At 42.4% G+C, this 17168-nt stretch overlaps 1 protein-coding gene across 1 annotated transcript in view; it reads right to left on the bottom strand.

The window, feature by feature from the left end:
- Nucleotides 1–15138: 15138 nt before the first annotated feature.
- The window catches only part of WDR37 (WD repeat domain 37), a 38043-nt gene continuing 36013 nt past the window's right edge, over nucleotides 15139–17168 (bottom strand). The window contains exons 12-13 of the mRNA XM_082479229.1: nucleotides 16852–16966; nucleotides 15139–15485 (exon numbers count right to left, since the gene is read on the bottom strand). Coding sequence (XP_082335355.1) covers nucleotides 15354–15485; nucleotides 16852–16966 — 247 coding nt within the window. The 3' untranslated portion in view covers nucleotides 15139–15353. The remainder of the gene's footprint in view (nucleotides 15486–16851; nucleotides 16967–17168) is intronic.

Genomic DNA, 17168 nt, shown 5'->3' with positions numbered 1-17168 from the left:
ACCTCCCTCAACCTGCTGGCCACACTTCTTTTGATGCAGCCCAGGATATGGTTGGCTTTCTGGGCTATGAGTGCACATTGTTGATTCATGTTCAGCTCTTCATCCACCAGTACCCCCAAGTCCTTCTCAGCAGGGCTGCTCTCAATCTTTTCATCTCCCAGCCTGTATTGATACAGGGGATTGCCCCAACCCAGGTGCAGGACCCTGCACTTGGCCTTGTTGAACCTCATGAGGTTCACATGGGCCCACTTCTCAAGCCTGTCCAGGTCCCTCTGGATGGCATCCTGTCCCTCAGGCATGTCAACCGCACCACTCAGCTTGGTGCCGTCTGCAAACTTGCTAAGGGTACACTCAATCTTGCTGTCTATGTCATTGATGAAAATATTGAACAGTATTGGTCCCAGTACAGACCCCTGAGAGACACCACTTGTCACCAGTCTCCATCTGGACATTGAGCTGTTGACCACTACCCTCTGGACGCAACCATCCAACCAGTTCCTCATCCACCAAATAGTCCACCCATCAAATCCATATCTCTCCAATTTAAAGAGAAGGATATTGTGGAGGACCGTGTCAAAGGCCTTACAGAAGTCCAAAGCTCTTCCCTTTTCCACTGATGTAGTCACTCCATCACAGAAGGCCACCAGGGGGGTCAGGCAGGACTTGCCCTTGCTGAAGCCATGCTGGCTGTCTCAAATCACCTCCCTGTCCCCCATGTGCCTTCCAGGAGAATCTCTTCCATGATCTTCTCAGGCACAGAGGTGAGCCTGACAGGTCAGTAGTTCCCAGCGTCCTCCTTTCTCCACTTTTTAAAAATGGGTACAATGTTTCCCTTTTTCAAGTCACCAGAGACTTCACCTGACTGCTGTGACTTTTCAAATATCATGGAGAGTGGCTTTGGCAACTATATCAGCCAATTCTGTCAGGACTCTGGGATGCATCTTGTCAGGTCCCATAGACTTCTGTGTGTTCGGGTTGCTCAGGTGGTCACAAACTTGATCTTCTCTTCCAGTGGGAGCGACTTTGCTCCCCAAGTCCCTGTCTTGCAGTCCATCCCCTTGAGAGGTGTGGGAAGAGAGGTTGCCAGTGAAGACTGAGGCAAAAATGTTGCTGAGTACCTCAGCCTTCTCCTCGTCTGTTGTTACCAGTTTGCCACATCAGGTGGATTATGCTTTCTTTGACCTTCCTTTTCTGACTGACATAGCTGTAGAAGCCCTTCTTATTCTTTGCATCCCTTGACAAGTTCAGCTCCAGCCACTGAGAAAAGCTGGAAAACATCTCATGCCAAACACCTACACAGTGTAAATCTAGCTCTGAAGAGCAACAGAAGCGCTAGTGTATATTTAATTAAAATTATATAAAAATGAAAGATGCAATTATTAAAACGCAAAAATCTTCTGTGCCTTTAAAAGAGCAAAACTCTGCTTATACTATTACCTTTTCGTAACTGTTGTGGAGTAAAGGTTAATGGAAGAGGACCATGTGAGCCAGGGAAAGGGAGGCTCTTTTCTTCCCATCAGCACATCTAAAATCATGCTACATTCGTAGTTGTTTTAAGATATTTTGTTGATAGCATTTTTCAAAGCAAAATACTACCACTGCCCTGACAGACCAATTATATTCCCTTACAATGTCCTACAGGCACATGAATTATGAACCAACAGAGTTTTGCCTAACTCCTCAGACAAACTGAACATACGCAATTTTATTTTTTCCCGTCTGCATATCTCGGCGTGCCCTCTGCTGGTGTTTATTCCTAACGACACATCGCTGTGTGCTCGAATATCCCTTGCTGGGAAATACCTGGGGCCAGCACCTCTGCTCACCCAGGGAGAATTTTGATAAATGCACATGATGTGAAATTTCTGGAAAAAGAAGAAAAACAAGGCAGGTGCCTTAGCAACAGAGTAGGACTTCAGAAAAGCTGTGAGATGGGGGCACTTCTTGTATGAATGATGAAATGCTCTCCCCAGCCCTAAGGTGGAGGCTCCAGGAAGGGCCGATGGGGTGGCTGGAGGTGGTGGTCCCAAGTGTGCCCACCCAATGGCTCATCAACGAGTCTTTGACATGGGTAGGAGAGATGGTTTAGTGGCCACCAGGCACTGACAAACACCATCTTCTGGCACAAATCAGTCACGTGCCTGTGGTCCTGTCACAGCCAGAATGTTTCTTTCATTCTTCCCTGAAGTTTCCACATAGCTTGGTGCTGATTTACCCTTTGAAAATGAGTTAAATTGAAAAAATGGAAAGATAAACACCAAAATTAAGAATTCAGCCTTGTGTATTATTTATTAAATTATGCAGCTCTAGGGGCAGTGTCAGAGATTTCCTCATCTAACATCTTTTAAGTGTATGTAGATTCCTGAATAATTGCTCATTTTTAAAACAATGAGATCTTTCCACTGAAAGGACCAGGGAGCATATGGGCAGGAAAATGCAATCTTTTCCCTGCAGAGCCATTCCTAACAAAGAAGAAAATACTTGTTTTCTTCCCAAATAAGAAAAAGGATCTATCTCTGCTCTCAGATACCCAGTGTAAAGCTGATGTGTGGTAATGGAGCTACATCAGTATAAAATCAGTGTCATAGAGAGGAGATGGGCCCTCTTATGGGGAAAAATTGTGTGGCCCTATAGCAGTGCTCTTGGCTCACAGCGTATTTTCTGTGTGAAACCCTTAGACAGGAGTTATTCTCAACACATCTGTGAAGGGCAGATCACTCAACAAACACATGATGCTGTCCCAGTGCCTGCAGCTTTCTGACGGCCAGAGGTCACCTGAAATTCTGGCAATTCACCGGTGTCTCATGGACCCAAGAAACAAAGGACAAGCTCCATCACTTCAGATTCCCCCCTGGCCCAGGTAGTCAGGTTCCCTGGGGCAAGGAGCTTCCTTCCACAGCACTTGGGTGCTAAAAACCCCATGCTCTCGTTCATCTTCTAACTGCCCCTCCACATGTCCTCAGAGGAGGATCCCAACCAAGTCTTCTTGCCCCAGCAGTCCCACATCGCCAAATCGGGGCTGACCCACATTTGCACCAACTGCTGGATGTCACCCCCAAGAGCGATCCCTCTCTTCACTACGCTATGTGAAGAAGGGATACCTGCAGCCTTCCTGCCCCGGAGATGAAGTGCCTGTATTGGAGCCTCCAGCTCACCAACCACCATCCAAACACACGATAAGGGGGTTGACCCTGTCCAAGAATTTACAATGTAAAAAAAGAAGACTAAAGGCACGAGGAATAGAGGCACGAAGCAAGCACGGTCAGCAGCAGCACCTTTGCTATCCTTGGGCTAAGCACCAGGCTGTGCTGCCTCTAACCCCAGCCAGGGCAACAACTTACCCACCCTACTTGCAGAGAAATCACTCCATGATACTCACCAAATATTTTGTGTAAATTACCCAGCTTATTGGCAGTTTTTTCAAGTCAAAAATTGCACATTTGATGGAACTGCAGGACTGAAAATCTATGCCTTCATAGGGCTCCACCGAGCTCAGCTGGAGTTTTACAATGGTTCAACTCGCAGGATCAAGGTCTGCATCTGCATTTTGACATTGTTTATTTCCAGCAAGAGCTCTGTAACTTGTTGGCAAGACTGACGGTGTTTAGAGGTCATTTGTTCTGTTGCATCTGGAGAAGAGGAGATAACTTTAAATACTTGTAATCAGCTTATTAACAAAGTGGATCAGAAGGTAGATACCATTGCTCCTATGATTTTATACTTGCAAACTTCAGGAAAACAGGTTAGAGGAAAAATCAAAAGGATATTAACTAAAGATCAAGATCAAATTAAGCCGCATTAAAATAGCTCTACGTGTTATCGAGTATAACACAAGGCTTTGTTGCAAGGTGGAGTGTACGTCCAGATAAATTAATCTTTGGCCTTCGGTATGGGAAAGCAAATACAAAGGCTATTGACAGAGCAGTTGGTTGCAGCATCACAGAAGCAGCTTAGGAAACAGCCTGACGTGGACTTGTTCATGTGTTTGGCTTTACCTTTCTCTGCCCCCTCCAAGTCACTTTGAGACAGGAAGACACTGCAGGGGGAACAAAAAATCCCTTTTTTGGTGAGGGGTAGAGGAGAGTGGAAGGGGACATCTCAGTGCTTGTGGATTTCTAGTGGGAGAGCAGAAATATGTTATATTTCAAATACAGTTCCAGGTGGTTCAAGGTAAAAACTCAAACGAGCAGATGAGACTCTTGCAAACACCAGATTGCTGAAGGCTCGTTGAGACCAACAGCACTGAGGGGAGGAATGGGGTTTGGAAGAACCAGAGCATGTTTGGATACTTAAGAGCCCAACAAATAAGATACTTATAGGTACACAACATTAAACATTGTGTTTCTACAGCACTCATACATGCCTAAATACTCCTATGATCTATTTGGCCCAGTATATCAGCTCTGACATACTAATAGGATTGGGCTATCCAGTTTGTAATGTCATGTCCTACACTTGATACTCAAAAATTCTAGGACCAAAGCCTCAGGGTGTCTACATGGGATGGTTAACTGCCTCTGGAAGCGGAGCACGAATACTTGGGCCTGTTTTTGTGAGCCAAATATACACTCACCTGGGACCACGCTGGGCATTTAGCTTAATCTGCGGAGTGGTTGTAGTCTCTCTCCTGCTTTTGGAGATATTATACAAGAGACTCATTGCATTTTCTGTCAGATATGGAAGGATGCAAGAAGAGAATTGTTAAATATGTATTTAAAAAAAAAAAAAGTAAAACCTACCAGAAATAATATTTTAGTTTTATTACACAGGGCCATGTGCAGCGTACTGCAAACACAGTTAATACCTTGTTGGGGGAGGCCTCATCCCCAGCGAGGTTTCTAGAACCTCGCCCTTTTGGCAAAGCCTCTTCTAATCAAAACCAGAAAGTGTGGTCTCTTTGGTAAGGAGAATATTATGTCAATCGTTTTTAAATTTCAGTTATTAAAAACCTTCTAGGAGTTTGGTGAAGTGGATCTTTTTTTAAGACTTAACCTGATTTCTCAGCCTGTGAAAACACCAGTCAGGATGTGCCTGAGCTGACTTGTGCCCCCAGCCTCAGCTCAGATACTTGGGTGCTCCTGCTCCCGGGGGTCACTGCACTGAATCACATCAGCTCTTGCAAAAGAAAATTTGCATAAGTACGATGTCACCCTCCCTGTCCCACAGCCCGTTCCTCCTCCTCTCTCACAGATGCTGACTTTATTCAGTTTTTTCATCTTCTAACTCCTTTGCTGACCTTAGCAAAGGTGTGGCCAAGTATTGCGAGGTGGACTCGATAATCCTTATGAGTCCCTTCCAACACAAGATATTCTATGATTCTTTGATTGAATAAGAAAGAGACTGTGTAAACCCTTGAAGGCATTCTTAAAAATGCCTGTCTCCAAAAAGAGAGACTCCCAGTCAGCAGAAGTCCTGGGGAGGGATGGTGCACCACCAGCTCTGCAGACAGCTTCCTAGCGCCCTGTTTCTTCCAGCAGTCTGGTGTAAAAACAGGCTCTTTCCTCCTGATTTCTGCCACCTGGTTCCTATTTGGCTTGAGTCGCTGTTGAAGGCAAAGTCCTTCACTTTATGTCTGTGTGGTTTTATCTCTCACTGGCATGAAAGTTACAATCAAGATTCGTTTTATGCCATTTCAGGTATAGGAACTGACATTCAAGGTAAAGACCCTTTGCCTCCACCAAGGTAAATAAAAGCTGTTCACATGCTGACTTCAAGGAAGTTGTATTTTGTGGTCAAAACCCATTTGGAGACAGAATCTGTACCTCATCTCTATCACTGCCTGCTTTTACACTTGTTTTTAGGCATAGAAGGTCTCCCTTGGTAACTCATCTGTGGATGGGCATCCAGTGGTGTCCTCAGGTTAACCACAGCAGAGATCTAACTGTAATCCTACTCATCATAAAGGTGGTTTCTCAGAAATATGGCAACAGTTTGAATGGTCAAGGCACGATAAATACATGTGTTCAGGTTTGATTTCTTCAGTTCTGCTCATAATGGCAGAACTGTAGGGAATTTTCTTTATATATGTATATAAATGCATCTTCAGCTAAACCTTCAGTTTCCTTCTCTATAGAAAACATGCCACGACTTCTGCATGGATAAAAGATTTTTGCAAGAGGAGCAATGAGCATCTGAAAGAACATGTTTATTCACTGATCAGTGAGTAGTAATATCTGGAACTGACACAACATAGCTTCAGTTTTCCAAAAGAAAACTCCAAGTAGCCTTATACAATTTGGGAGGGAAAATCATCTCTCTGGTTTTCTTGTATTTCAGTAAACCATGCATCTGTGTCCAAGAACTTTTCAGTATATTAATTCAGCAACAACATAAAAGATATAAAAAATTAGGGTATAGTTTTCTAAAACAGGCATCTAAAATGAAGTTTCTAGATCCATATTTAGGCCCATGAATCTGATTTTCCAAACTACTAACCACCCACCAGACTGCACAGAACGCTGACGGGAGCCCAGCACTTCTGAAGGTTGCACCACTCAATGACAGCATCCAACTTTTTTGACAGCTTTCCGGCAGAGACCATTTTCGCAAGCTTCATAAAACATAAAAGGTCAAAACAACACAACCTGCGATTATCCACACTGAAAAACAATCCTAATTAATAATGATATTATCTCTACTCCCTCTACCCTTAAACTGCCACTGAAAAGTTTTGCTTTTCCTTCATTTCTCTCCCTTTTCCCTAATGCTTTCATCCTGTACTTCAAGATTTTATCACACTATCAACCTGATTTCAGTGTTGTGTGTTGTGTGCTGTATCAGATTTTACTCTTTCTCGTTGGTAGGATTACTCACCTTACTATATGCTCAGCAATTACAGCTTCAGAGGACACACATTGTTCCACCAAAATATCCAGGTTCAGTTTTGTGTCTGTATAAGGCTGATCTTGGTGACATAGCTAAGATTTAGATAAGGTTTAAAAAACTAACAAGAAAATTAAAATCAGATTTCTGCCTTTATCCAAATTAAGCACTTAGAGGAAAAAATATTCATTAAAATTATCAAATGCTAGACTTACGTATGCTTAGAAGGTTAAATTGATGAAGTTAACTAGTTATTTGTTCTCTTTTCCATAAGGTAAAGGTTTTGATGAAGGCACAAAATGCCACTTTTGCATAAGACTGACACTGTCTGTATCCCTAAATGTATATTTTGACCAAAAGTTATTGAGGCCAACTGGAGTCGTCAGAATTTTAGCCACTGAAGACAAAAATAATCTTTTTACTTGGAATTATGAGGGTAGGTGTCAAATTTTGACATCTCAACAAAGTGAAAATTTGAAGGAAAGCCCAGTTTAATCATTCCCAGAACTAAGACCCTACTGAAAATACAGCAGTCTCTCCCTGGTGTAATCTGTACATTCGGATGCCTCTATTTTGGCTTAGCTAAAGAGATTCCCTAGTCAATTCAAACTAAATTCATGGCCTTTGGCAGGAAGGACGGACCACTCAAGAGGACTACAAAGAGGCTATGTACGGCTATGTAGGGAAAAAAACAGGAGGGCCAAAGCCCAGCTAGAACTAAACCTGGCTTCTGGTGTCAAGGACAATGAAAAAGTTTCCATAAAAATATTAGCAATAAAAAGAGGACTAAGGATAATGTCTGTCCTCTAGTAGATGGGGCCGGTAATATAGCGACCAAGGATAAGGAAAAGGCTGAGGTACTTAATGCCGTCTTTGCCTCAGTCTTCAGCAGTAGGACCAGTTGTTCCCTGAGTACCCAGTCCCCTGAGCTAGAAGACAGGGATAGGGAGCAGAATGAAGCCCCCATAATCCAAGGGGAAATGGTGAGGGACCTGCTTCAGCACCTGGAGGTGCAGAAATCTATGGGGCCAGATGGGATCCACCCAAGGGTACTGAAGGAGCTGGCAGAAGTGCTCACCAGGCTACTTTACATCATTTATGAGCAGTCCTGGCTAACCAGGGAGGTCCCAGTTGACTGGAAGATAGGAAATGTGACACCCATCCACCAGAACAGCGGGAAGGAGGATGCGAGGAACTACAGGCCTGTCAGTCTGACCTCGGTGCTGGGGAAGGTTATGGAGCAGCTCATCTTGAGTGCCATCACACGGCACATGCAGGACAACCAGGTCATCAGGCCCAGTCAGCATGGGTTTGTGAAAGGCAGGTCATGCCTGACAAACCTGATCTCCTTCTATGATAAGGTGACCCACTTAGCGGATGAGGGAAAAGCTGCGGATGTTATCTACCCAGATTTTTGCAAAGGTTTTGACACGGTTTCCCACAGCATTCTCCTGGAGTAACTGGCTGTTCAGGGCGGACGAGCGTATGCTTTGCTGGGTAAAGAACTGGCTGGATGGCCGTGCCCAGAGAGTGGTGGTGAATGCAGTTAAATCCAGTTGATGTCCGGTCACAAGTGGTGTCCCCCAGGGCTTGGTACTGGCTCCAGTTCTCTTTAATATCTTTATCAACGACCTGGACAAGGGGATCAAGTGCACCCTCAGTAAGTTTGCAGATGACACCAAGTTGGGTGGGAGTGTTGGCCTGCTTGAGGGTCGGATGGCTCTACGGAGGGATCTGGACAGGCTGGATCGATGGGCCGAGGCCAATGGTATGAGGTACAACAAGGCCAAGTGCCGGGTCCTGCACTTGGGTCACAACAACCTCATGCAGCGCTACAGGATTGGGGTGGAGTGGCTGGAAAGCTGCCAGGCAGGAAAAGACCTGGGAGTGTTTGTCAACAGCTGGCAGAATATGAGCCGGCAGTGTGCCCAGGTGGCCAAGAAGGTATCAGGAATAGTGTGGCGAGCAGGAGTAGGAAAGTGATTGTCCCCCTGTACTCTGCACTGGTGAGGCCCCACCTCGAGTACTGTGTTCAGTTTTGGGCCCCTCACTACAAGAAGGACATTGAGGTGGAGCATATCCAGAGAAGGGCAACAAAGCTCGTGAGGGGTCTGGAGGACAAAACTTATGAGGAACGACTGAGGGAACTGGGGTTGTTTAGCCTGGAGAAGAGGAGGCTGAGGGGAGACCTTATCACCCTCTACAACTACCTGAAAGGAGGTTGTAGAGAGATGGGGGCTGATCTCTTCTCCCTGGTGACAAGTGATAGAACAAGAGGAAATGGGTTCAAGTTATGCCAGGGGAGGTTTAGATTGGATATTAGGAAGCATTTTTTCACTGAAAGGGTTGTCAAGCATTGGAACAGGCTGCCCAGGGAGGTCGTAGATTTGCTATCCCTGGAGGTGTTTAAAAAAAGGGTAGATGGGGTACTTAGGGACATGGTTTAGAAGTGGTTTTTGTCAGGGCAGGTTAACGGTTGGACTTGATGACCTTAAAGGTCCCTTCCAACCTCAGCAATTCTATGATTCTAAAGTGAAATAGAATTAAGGCAAGTGTTCAGAGCATTTTGCTCTGAAGTTATGTCAAGCTTAAAATGCTGAACCTTTCTTTGTAGACTGGCCACATATTCTCAAAGGCACCACGTAAAACAGTGTAAATCTTCAAAATCAATTATTCACTCCCCTCAGCCTCCTCTTCTCCAGGCTAAACAACCCCAGATCCCTCAGTTGTTCCTCATAAGTTTTGTCCTCCAGACCCCTCACGAGCTTTGTAGCCCTTCTCTGGACACGCTCCAACACCTCAATGTCCTTCTTGTAGTGAGGGGCCCAAAACTGAACACAGTACTCGAGGTGGGGCCTCATCAGTGCAGAGTACAGGGGGATGATTACTTCCCTAGTCCTGCTCACCACACTATTCCTGATACAGGCCAGGATGCTGTTGGCCTTCTTGGCCACCTGGGCACACAGCTGGCTCATATTCAGCTGGCCGTCCACCAACACCCCCAGGTCCTTTTCTGCCGGGCAGTTTTCAAGCCACTCCACCCCAATCCTGTAGCACTGCATGGGGTTGTTGTGACCCAAGTGCAGGACCCGGCACTTGGCCTTGTTGTACCTCATACCATTGGCCTCGGCCCATCGATCCAGCCTGTCCAGATCCCTCCGTAGAGCCATCCGACCCTCAAGCAGGCCAACACTCCCACCCAACTTGGTGTCATCTGCAAACTTACTGAGGGTGCACTTGATCCCCTTGTCCAGGTCGTTGATAAAGATATTAAAGAGAACTGGAGCCAGTACCAAGCCCTGGGGGACACCACTTGTGACCGGACATCAACTGGATTTAACTGCATTCACCACCACTCTCTGGGCACGGCCATCCAGCCAGTTCTTTACCCAGCAAAGCATACGCTCGTCCGCCCTGAACAGCCAGTTACTCCAGGAGAATGCTGTGGGAAACCGTGTCAAAACCTTTGCAAAAATCTGGGTAGATAACATCCGCAGCTTTTCCCTCATCCGCTAAGTGGGTCACCTTATCATAGAAGGAGATCAGGTTTGTCAGGCATGACCTGCCTTTCACAAACCCATGCTGACTGGGCCTGATGACCTGGTTGTCCTGCATGTGCCGTGTGATGGCACTCAAGATGAGCTGCTCCATAACCTTCCCCAGCACCGAGGTCAGACTGACAGGCCTGTAGTTCCTCGCATCCTCCTTCCCGCTGTTCTGGTGGATGGGTGTCACATTTCCTATCTTCCAGTCAACTGGGACCTCCCTGGTTAGCCAGGACTGCTCATAAATGATGTAAAGTAGCCTGGTGAGCACTTCTGCCAGCTCCTTCAGTACCCTTGGGTGGATCCCATCTGGCCCCATAGATTTCTGCACCTCCAGGTGCTGAAGCAGGTCCCTCACCATTTCCCCTTGGATTATGGGGGCTTCATTCTGCTCCCTATCCCTGTCTTCCCACTCAGGGGACTCGGTGCTGAGGGAAAAATGCTGCAAATGCTCACCAGCCTCACCTTGTCACTACTGAGAAATGGCATGTCCTGGTGCTAATGAATATTTTCACTCAGAGGACATTGACAAGCAGCATCCACAGCACACCTGCAGTATAACACCTCTCCCAGTCACTGCTACGTTTTGACCAGGATTTACAGTCTGAATTAAATGGGATTTCCTCGGTAAGCTCCTGCAAATTACTTATGTTCTGAAAACTATGACCTGTGGGAATTAGAAAAGGTAACAACACTACTTAAAAATAAAATATCACAAGCTGAATAATTTTTCAGTGACATACTTTGGTCTCAATGGAGCATTAAATAAAATTTCTACACCATTCTAAAGAGCACACCATGATGCATGACAGAGTGGTTCTCCCACAGCTTATCTTCAGGTTAGAATACAGACATCCTACTGAAACCACTTATTTGTGCACACTGTTTACTCACAGGTTTGGAAAAAAAAAAATAATTTAGGCTTCAACACATACTCATCTTCAAATCCTCTCCCCCCAAAATGCAAACAGAAATGGCCTTTGTAAAGGGTATATGTAATTTAGGTCATTAGAAGATTTAAGAAAGTTACAAATATCACAAGTTCACATCAGTTGCAATAAGCCCTGACTTGATATAAATTCCTCAATTAAAATCAGCTAAACCAGTGTTTGGCATTCTACCTCCATCCAGCCCTCACCTCAGTTGTGCCACCTTGTAGCTTTGGTCTTTCTGGATCATTTCACTAGCAACACCAATTAATAATAGCTTTCCAGAGCACTAACTTTTGAGGATTCAAAATGTGGCCATAAGGGATCCTAAAGCACATTGGAGGAAAACGCAGTGTGCATACAGCAATGTTGTGCACTCAGGTGCTGGCTGGGCAGCACTCTGCCCGGGCATCCCAAACCCAACGGCATGGCTTACTACCACACCGAGGTTTTGGGGATTTATTTTAACATTGCAAAGCTTTATGTTTTGGATAACGTGGGCACAACACAAGCAGACAACCTTTATTTTAACCCACAGAAAAACTGATGGTGGGGTTCTCCCATCCAGGAAGTTTTCCAACACTTTTACTGTATTCTAAACAGATTAAAACTGTTTTAGACTTAATTTAAAATATGAATTTATAGAGCACTGTGAAAAGTCACATGGAGACTTTGCATAAACTGTATTAAAAAAATGTAATTGCAACTTTTTTCATGCAAAACTGGAGAAGACAGTATCAATGCAGGTCTGAGCACCTTCTCAGTCGGTGTACTTTACTGGCAGCTTGACTGATCACGCTACAGTAGTCCTGCTGTAAGGGACAGACTTGGCCTTCTTCCCGACTAACTGTGCCCAACACTGCCTTGGAAACACACTTTATGAGTAGAAAAGGGTGGAAAGCAGAGAGAAATATTCTTTGACTACTAACAAAGCGAAATACTAAGATTAATAGCAACCTTAATGCAACACAGAAAAACAGCAACTTGAAAAAAAAAATTGTTGAATGTTTTAATGCATTTTGAATCATAATGAAGAAAAACATTTTACACCTAAAAACAAATTAGCAGAATAATAAAAAGTGGTTCCACATAACTTATAAATTCTTTTTCCAAAAAGGTGGTTTTCACAGATTTAGGCAACAGATGTTTCATTCCAGATCTTTCTGATTGCAAAGTATACACAGACTTTGTGAAAACTGATGTGCGTTGCTTGAAAGATGTAAAAGCTTGATTTTGCCCAGTGATGAGTTTTCTGTGAAATTCTGCACAATACTGAAATTGTAACTGCAACTTTCCTCCATTTTATGAAATACTGGACATTGTTCAGTGCTGAAAAATCCTCTTTAGAACATTCAAAGACATGAAATGTTTTCTACGTATTTAGCCACTACCGCTGCTCATGTGTGATTTGCTTCAAGGGGAATGGCAGCCTCAGCTTAACCTTCGGTACAGTATATAAAATTAAGATAAGTGATAGTTAAGTGTTTAGCTGATTAAGTATTAGCCTGCTCATAAGAACGTGGCTCTAGCACCTTGTTTGGTTGATTTTTTTCAAAGTGAAAGCATGTAATCATCCTAGTCCTGGTGCCAGAGGATTGTCCCCTCTGGTGATATAAAAAGTTTGCAGCAATGATGATTAAACTGCACAGAGTGTAAGTGGTCCTGTATCACATATGTGTTAGAGAAGCTTAAACAGACAAATTAGTTTAGCAGGACCAAAACCAGTGACACTCTCCTCCGCCTCAGGTAATAAAAGGATAGTCGTTGCTCAAGATACTACATGCAGGCCGTGCTGCAGAAACTGCTTCGACTGGCTGGAGAGACATTTTTCTGTTTTTTTTTAAACAGCATCAACCTGTGTAAAGCTCACTCTGCTATCAACTAAAAGAAAACGTGAGTCTTTTTTTCTTAAAGAATAAAACCTGCAACCCAACATCAAATGGCTTTACCCAAGAGTTAAAAACCCAGACAAAAAAAAAAAAAGTGAAAATAAACTTTGACAACATCCTTCAACCTTCGTTACCAGAAGACTTTAAACTCTGCAGCTGCTTTCTCCAACCTCACTAGTTTTGGTATATTAAGATTACTTCTTTCTTATATTAAAAAAAAAAAGGGAAAGAAGTAACCAGAAAAAACAAGGTAACAATCTGTATGATGACCTGTACTATAAAGATACTAACATACACTCTCCATTAAATACCTTGAGCTTCCTTCCTCAACGTTATGCTTCAAAACCATTTTTAGGACCCCAGTTCCCCTATAATTACTCAATGATGCATTCACCATCCCATCCCATTGCACTCCAACACATTTATATGTTAGTTAACATGAGAAACAGTTAACACATCTGCCTTAATGTCATTATAAACAGTGCTGTAGAGGACATGAGCACAGCTATAGTTTCACAAAATCATTATCATGAGATAAAAAGTTCCTAATACTTATCTTATGCCAACCCTCCATAAACTCCTCGGTTCCCACTGTAAGAGTGCACCCTTGGCTTACCCTCACCCTTCATCTTACACAGTGATGCGTCAGACAGTTAGGGGCAGCGTCTCCCTTTAGCTAAAAAGAAGTGTCTGTCTGAAGCAGCCTTTTTGTTCTTTTGAAGATGTCAGCTGCCACCTGCATTTATTTATATAAATCAGCAGCCGTGGTGTAAGACCTCACTGCCAGTGCAAAAAAGGCTAAGCACAGTGAGGAGGAAAACCAGAGTAAGATCATTTGGGAGAAAGAAGGGAGACCTATGTTAATTACCCCCTTTTGGAACAGAACAGAAACTGCAGCAGTGCTTGCCACGGCTGACAACAGAAAGGTGACAGATGACATTTACTTATTGTATTGCTCCATTAGCTTTAAGTGTTAATTATCATGAGGATCACATTTAGTATGATTGTCTTTCCTCTCATGTCAGAAATAATACTTCAGCCAGAGACCAAAAGTGCTTTTTTCTAGGCTACAGAGAGATTCAATGCATCTTGACCAACATTCATTTCTGAGGTAGTACTCATTTACTTTGTATTGCTGGCTCAAAATAAAAATATGGGAAGTGAACATAATTAAAAGTATGCTCACTGTAGGTATATTAAAATAAAACCAAACCAAACAAAACAAACAAACAAAAAAAAAACCAAAACCAACAACCCCCCAAAAAACTATTTCCTTTCTGAGCAGATGACCAAAAAGATGCAATCCTTCTTACAAAGGTCAGCTCACATTCACTGGTAAAGTCAAACTTTCATAAATGGTTTATAACAATCGCTATAAACTAAAGTGCTTCAAAATTTGCTTGACTAGATTTCAGTGATTAGAATCATAATATTTTGGATTTTTGCTAGTATGAAATGCCATGAAATTTCAGAATCACTTTATATAAGATGGGCAGAACGAATATTTCTCTTTTTTAAAAGAAAAGGTACAAAAAGCATTCCGAATAAACCTGGCAGTCTACACTTACTACAACTTGCTTGTGTTTTCCTTCTCAAATCTACTATTTCTCCAGTAACTGGAATAAAAATGGAGTTGAAGTTGCACTATACTGCAGCACTAAAAAAGTATTCCAAATCAGATGCAAACAGGAAAATGTTTACAATCATACAACTAGTGAAATTCACACTTCATTTCAAAGTTTTAGCCCTGCAGAGTCTTTTTAACACAAGGCAGATATGTAGAGTCATGGAAAAACGTAACAAACTGCTATACACTCTCTACATTAATTACGGAAGTTTCACATTTATGTCACAAATGTAATGCCCTACTGTGTATCTATTAAATGCTAAATAACTTATGAACATTTATGTGCTCTATGCAACAGTGAACATATTGACCAGTGGATGCCAAAATATAAAAGTTCATACACAAGACAAACTAATTTTAAAAAAATCACATTTTCTGTACAATTCATGCAAACTGTGCACAATGTGGTAACAAGAACAACATTTGCTAAAGTCTCCACTTAAGGAAGAGCTTTTACAGCGATAGCAGACCAGTATTCAGAAAAGTCTGCGAAAGTGTCGAAGTCCATGGCAACATAAAACACAAAAATTCTTCCAGCATTTCATTTTTCTTGTAACAGAGCAGGGATGTTGATGTTCCAGCCAATAGCCTGACGATCAAATCCACATGTGAAGAGGTTACATATTGGATGGTCCTCACTCCACGCTGTGCAGCATACCATCCTTCTGTGGCCCTGCAGCAGTTCAGGAGATAGCAGTTATCACTTACGATAGATTTTGAAAGCTTCGAAGTCAACAAGTTAGTGCAACTCAAAACACAAACTTGCTAATGCTTACACCAGTTTTTACAAACGTTACTTGAGGTTACTTTCACCTGCAAGGGAAAAATCTTTATAGTGATGAAACTCCTTAACTGTCAGCACTGGGTCCGTAATGACAGAAGCATACAAAGAGGTGCATCAAAACTTTTCCATTTTCCAAGGTATGTTTGCTGTCTAATTACATTTTATTTAGAAAAGCAAATAGCATTTTGATTTTAGCACTTCTATTTATAAAAGCAATCTTAAAATATGGAACTACTTGCTGGCAACTTCTTTGCTATAAAATGCAAGATCAAGCATCCATCACATTCATAATTCAGAAAGGATAATACTACAGCAGGAGGAACGTCATGTTGAGGAAAAGCAATACGTCATCTATTGTTCAAATCCAGTAGTAAGAAAAATGCCCCAAGGAGGACTCTGACCAACATTTAAGTTAAAAAAAAAAAATTGACACAATTTCAGTAGTGTCAACCTGAATGAAAATATTAAAGAAAAAAAGAAAAATCAAGACTAAACAATAGACTAAAAAAATCCCCTAAACTAGAAAAACGTTAAAAAAGACTTATTTAGTCTTAAAACCCCTTCCTAAATTCTGTCAAAAGCTGCTGAATTAACCCCAAAAAGGTGACTGAAGTGGCATAATCCAATTAACTTCACTTAGTCTAATTTGCTCCATTAGTGATGCTTGCCATGCCAAATAGCACCACAAATGCACAAAACTTGATGGCTGCAACAAGGATGGTTTACTACTTGGTATCAAGTATCAAGAATTTTTTTCCCTGCATAATGCTTATGTGCATAAGCAGGGAAGAAAAAAAAAAGTTATCACCAAACAAGGTGAGCTCACAAAACTGACTCCCACTTTCTTCCTTTTATGTTTCATTATGTAACAAATTTAAAATTGCATAATTAAAAACCAAAATATTAATCCTCATGAGTCACTTTTCTGATACGATTCACATCAAGACATTAAAACACATTTTAAATGCTCTTAGACATTTTTTCCATTTCAAAGAGAAGGCAGACATTAGTTTCACTGTAGTAAGGAGAAAAATTATGATGAAATCCAGTTGAAACATCCTTTCCAATTCCAATTAAAAAATTCAAAATATGTTATGTATTTGCATGCTGGTAATATTCAATAACAGCAGCATATTTGAATAGACAAGTGTCTTTCAGCATTTTTCCATCTTTTAAACAAGAGAGACCAAATCCTAGTTTTAACCTTGTACGAAAGAAGAACAGACATACTTTAAGGCTATAAATATTCAGTTACCTGTCTATTACTGCGAGGGAGGCGTGCTAATCGTACTCCTGACATGTCAAATAATCTAACCTGCCGGTTATCATGTGGAAGGGCAATGATTCTTTGGCCAACACATACGTTAATCCTGCATAGAAGAGACAAAAGCAGGTTATGTACAAGACAGTGAGCCTGGCAAATAGAACTTGACAGTAGAAGTTTAAGCTCATGAGAAGTGATACAGCTGATTTTTTGCTGATTAGAATTCACAGGTGAAAAAAGAAAAAAATTATTAAACCACTAAGGTGTTTTCTATTGTACTAGATGCTCAAACAGCCTTAACATCTGCA

The sequence above is a fragment of the Vanellus vanellus genome (genome assembly GCF_965231255.1).
Source record: "Vanellus vanellus genome assembly, chromosome: 2".
NCBI classification, from domain to species: Eukaryota; Metazoa; Chordata; class Aves; order Charadriiformes; family Charadriidae; genus Vanellus; species Vanellus vanellus.
Note: the sequence above shows the minus strand (reverse complement) of the source record. Positions and strands in the feature narration are given on the sequence as shown.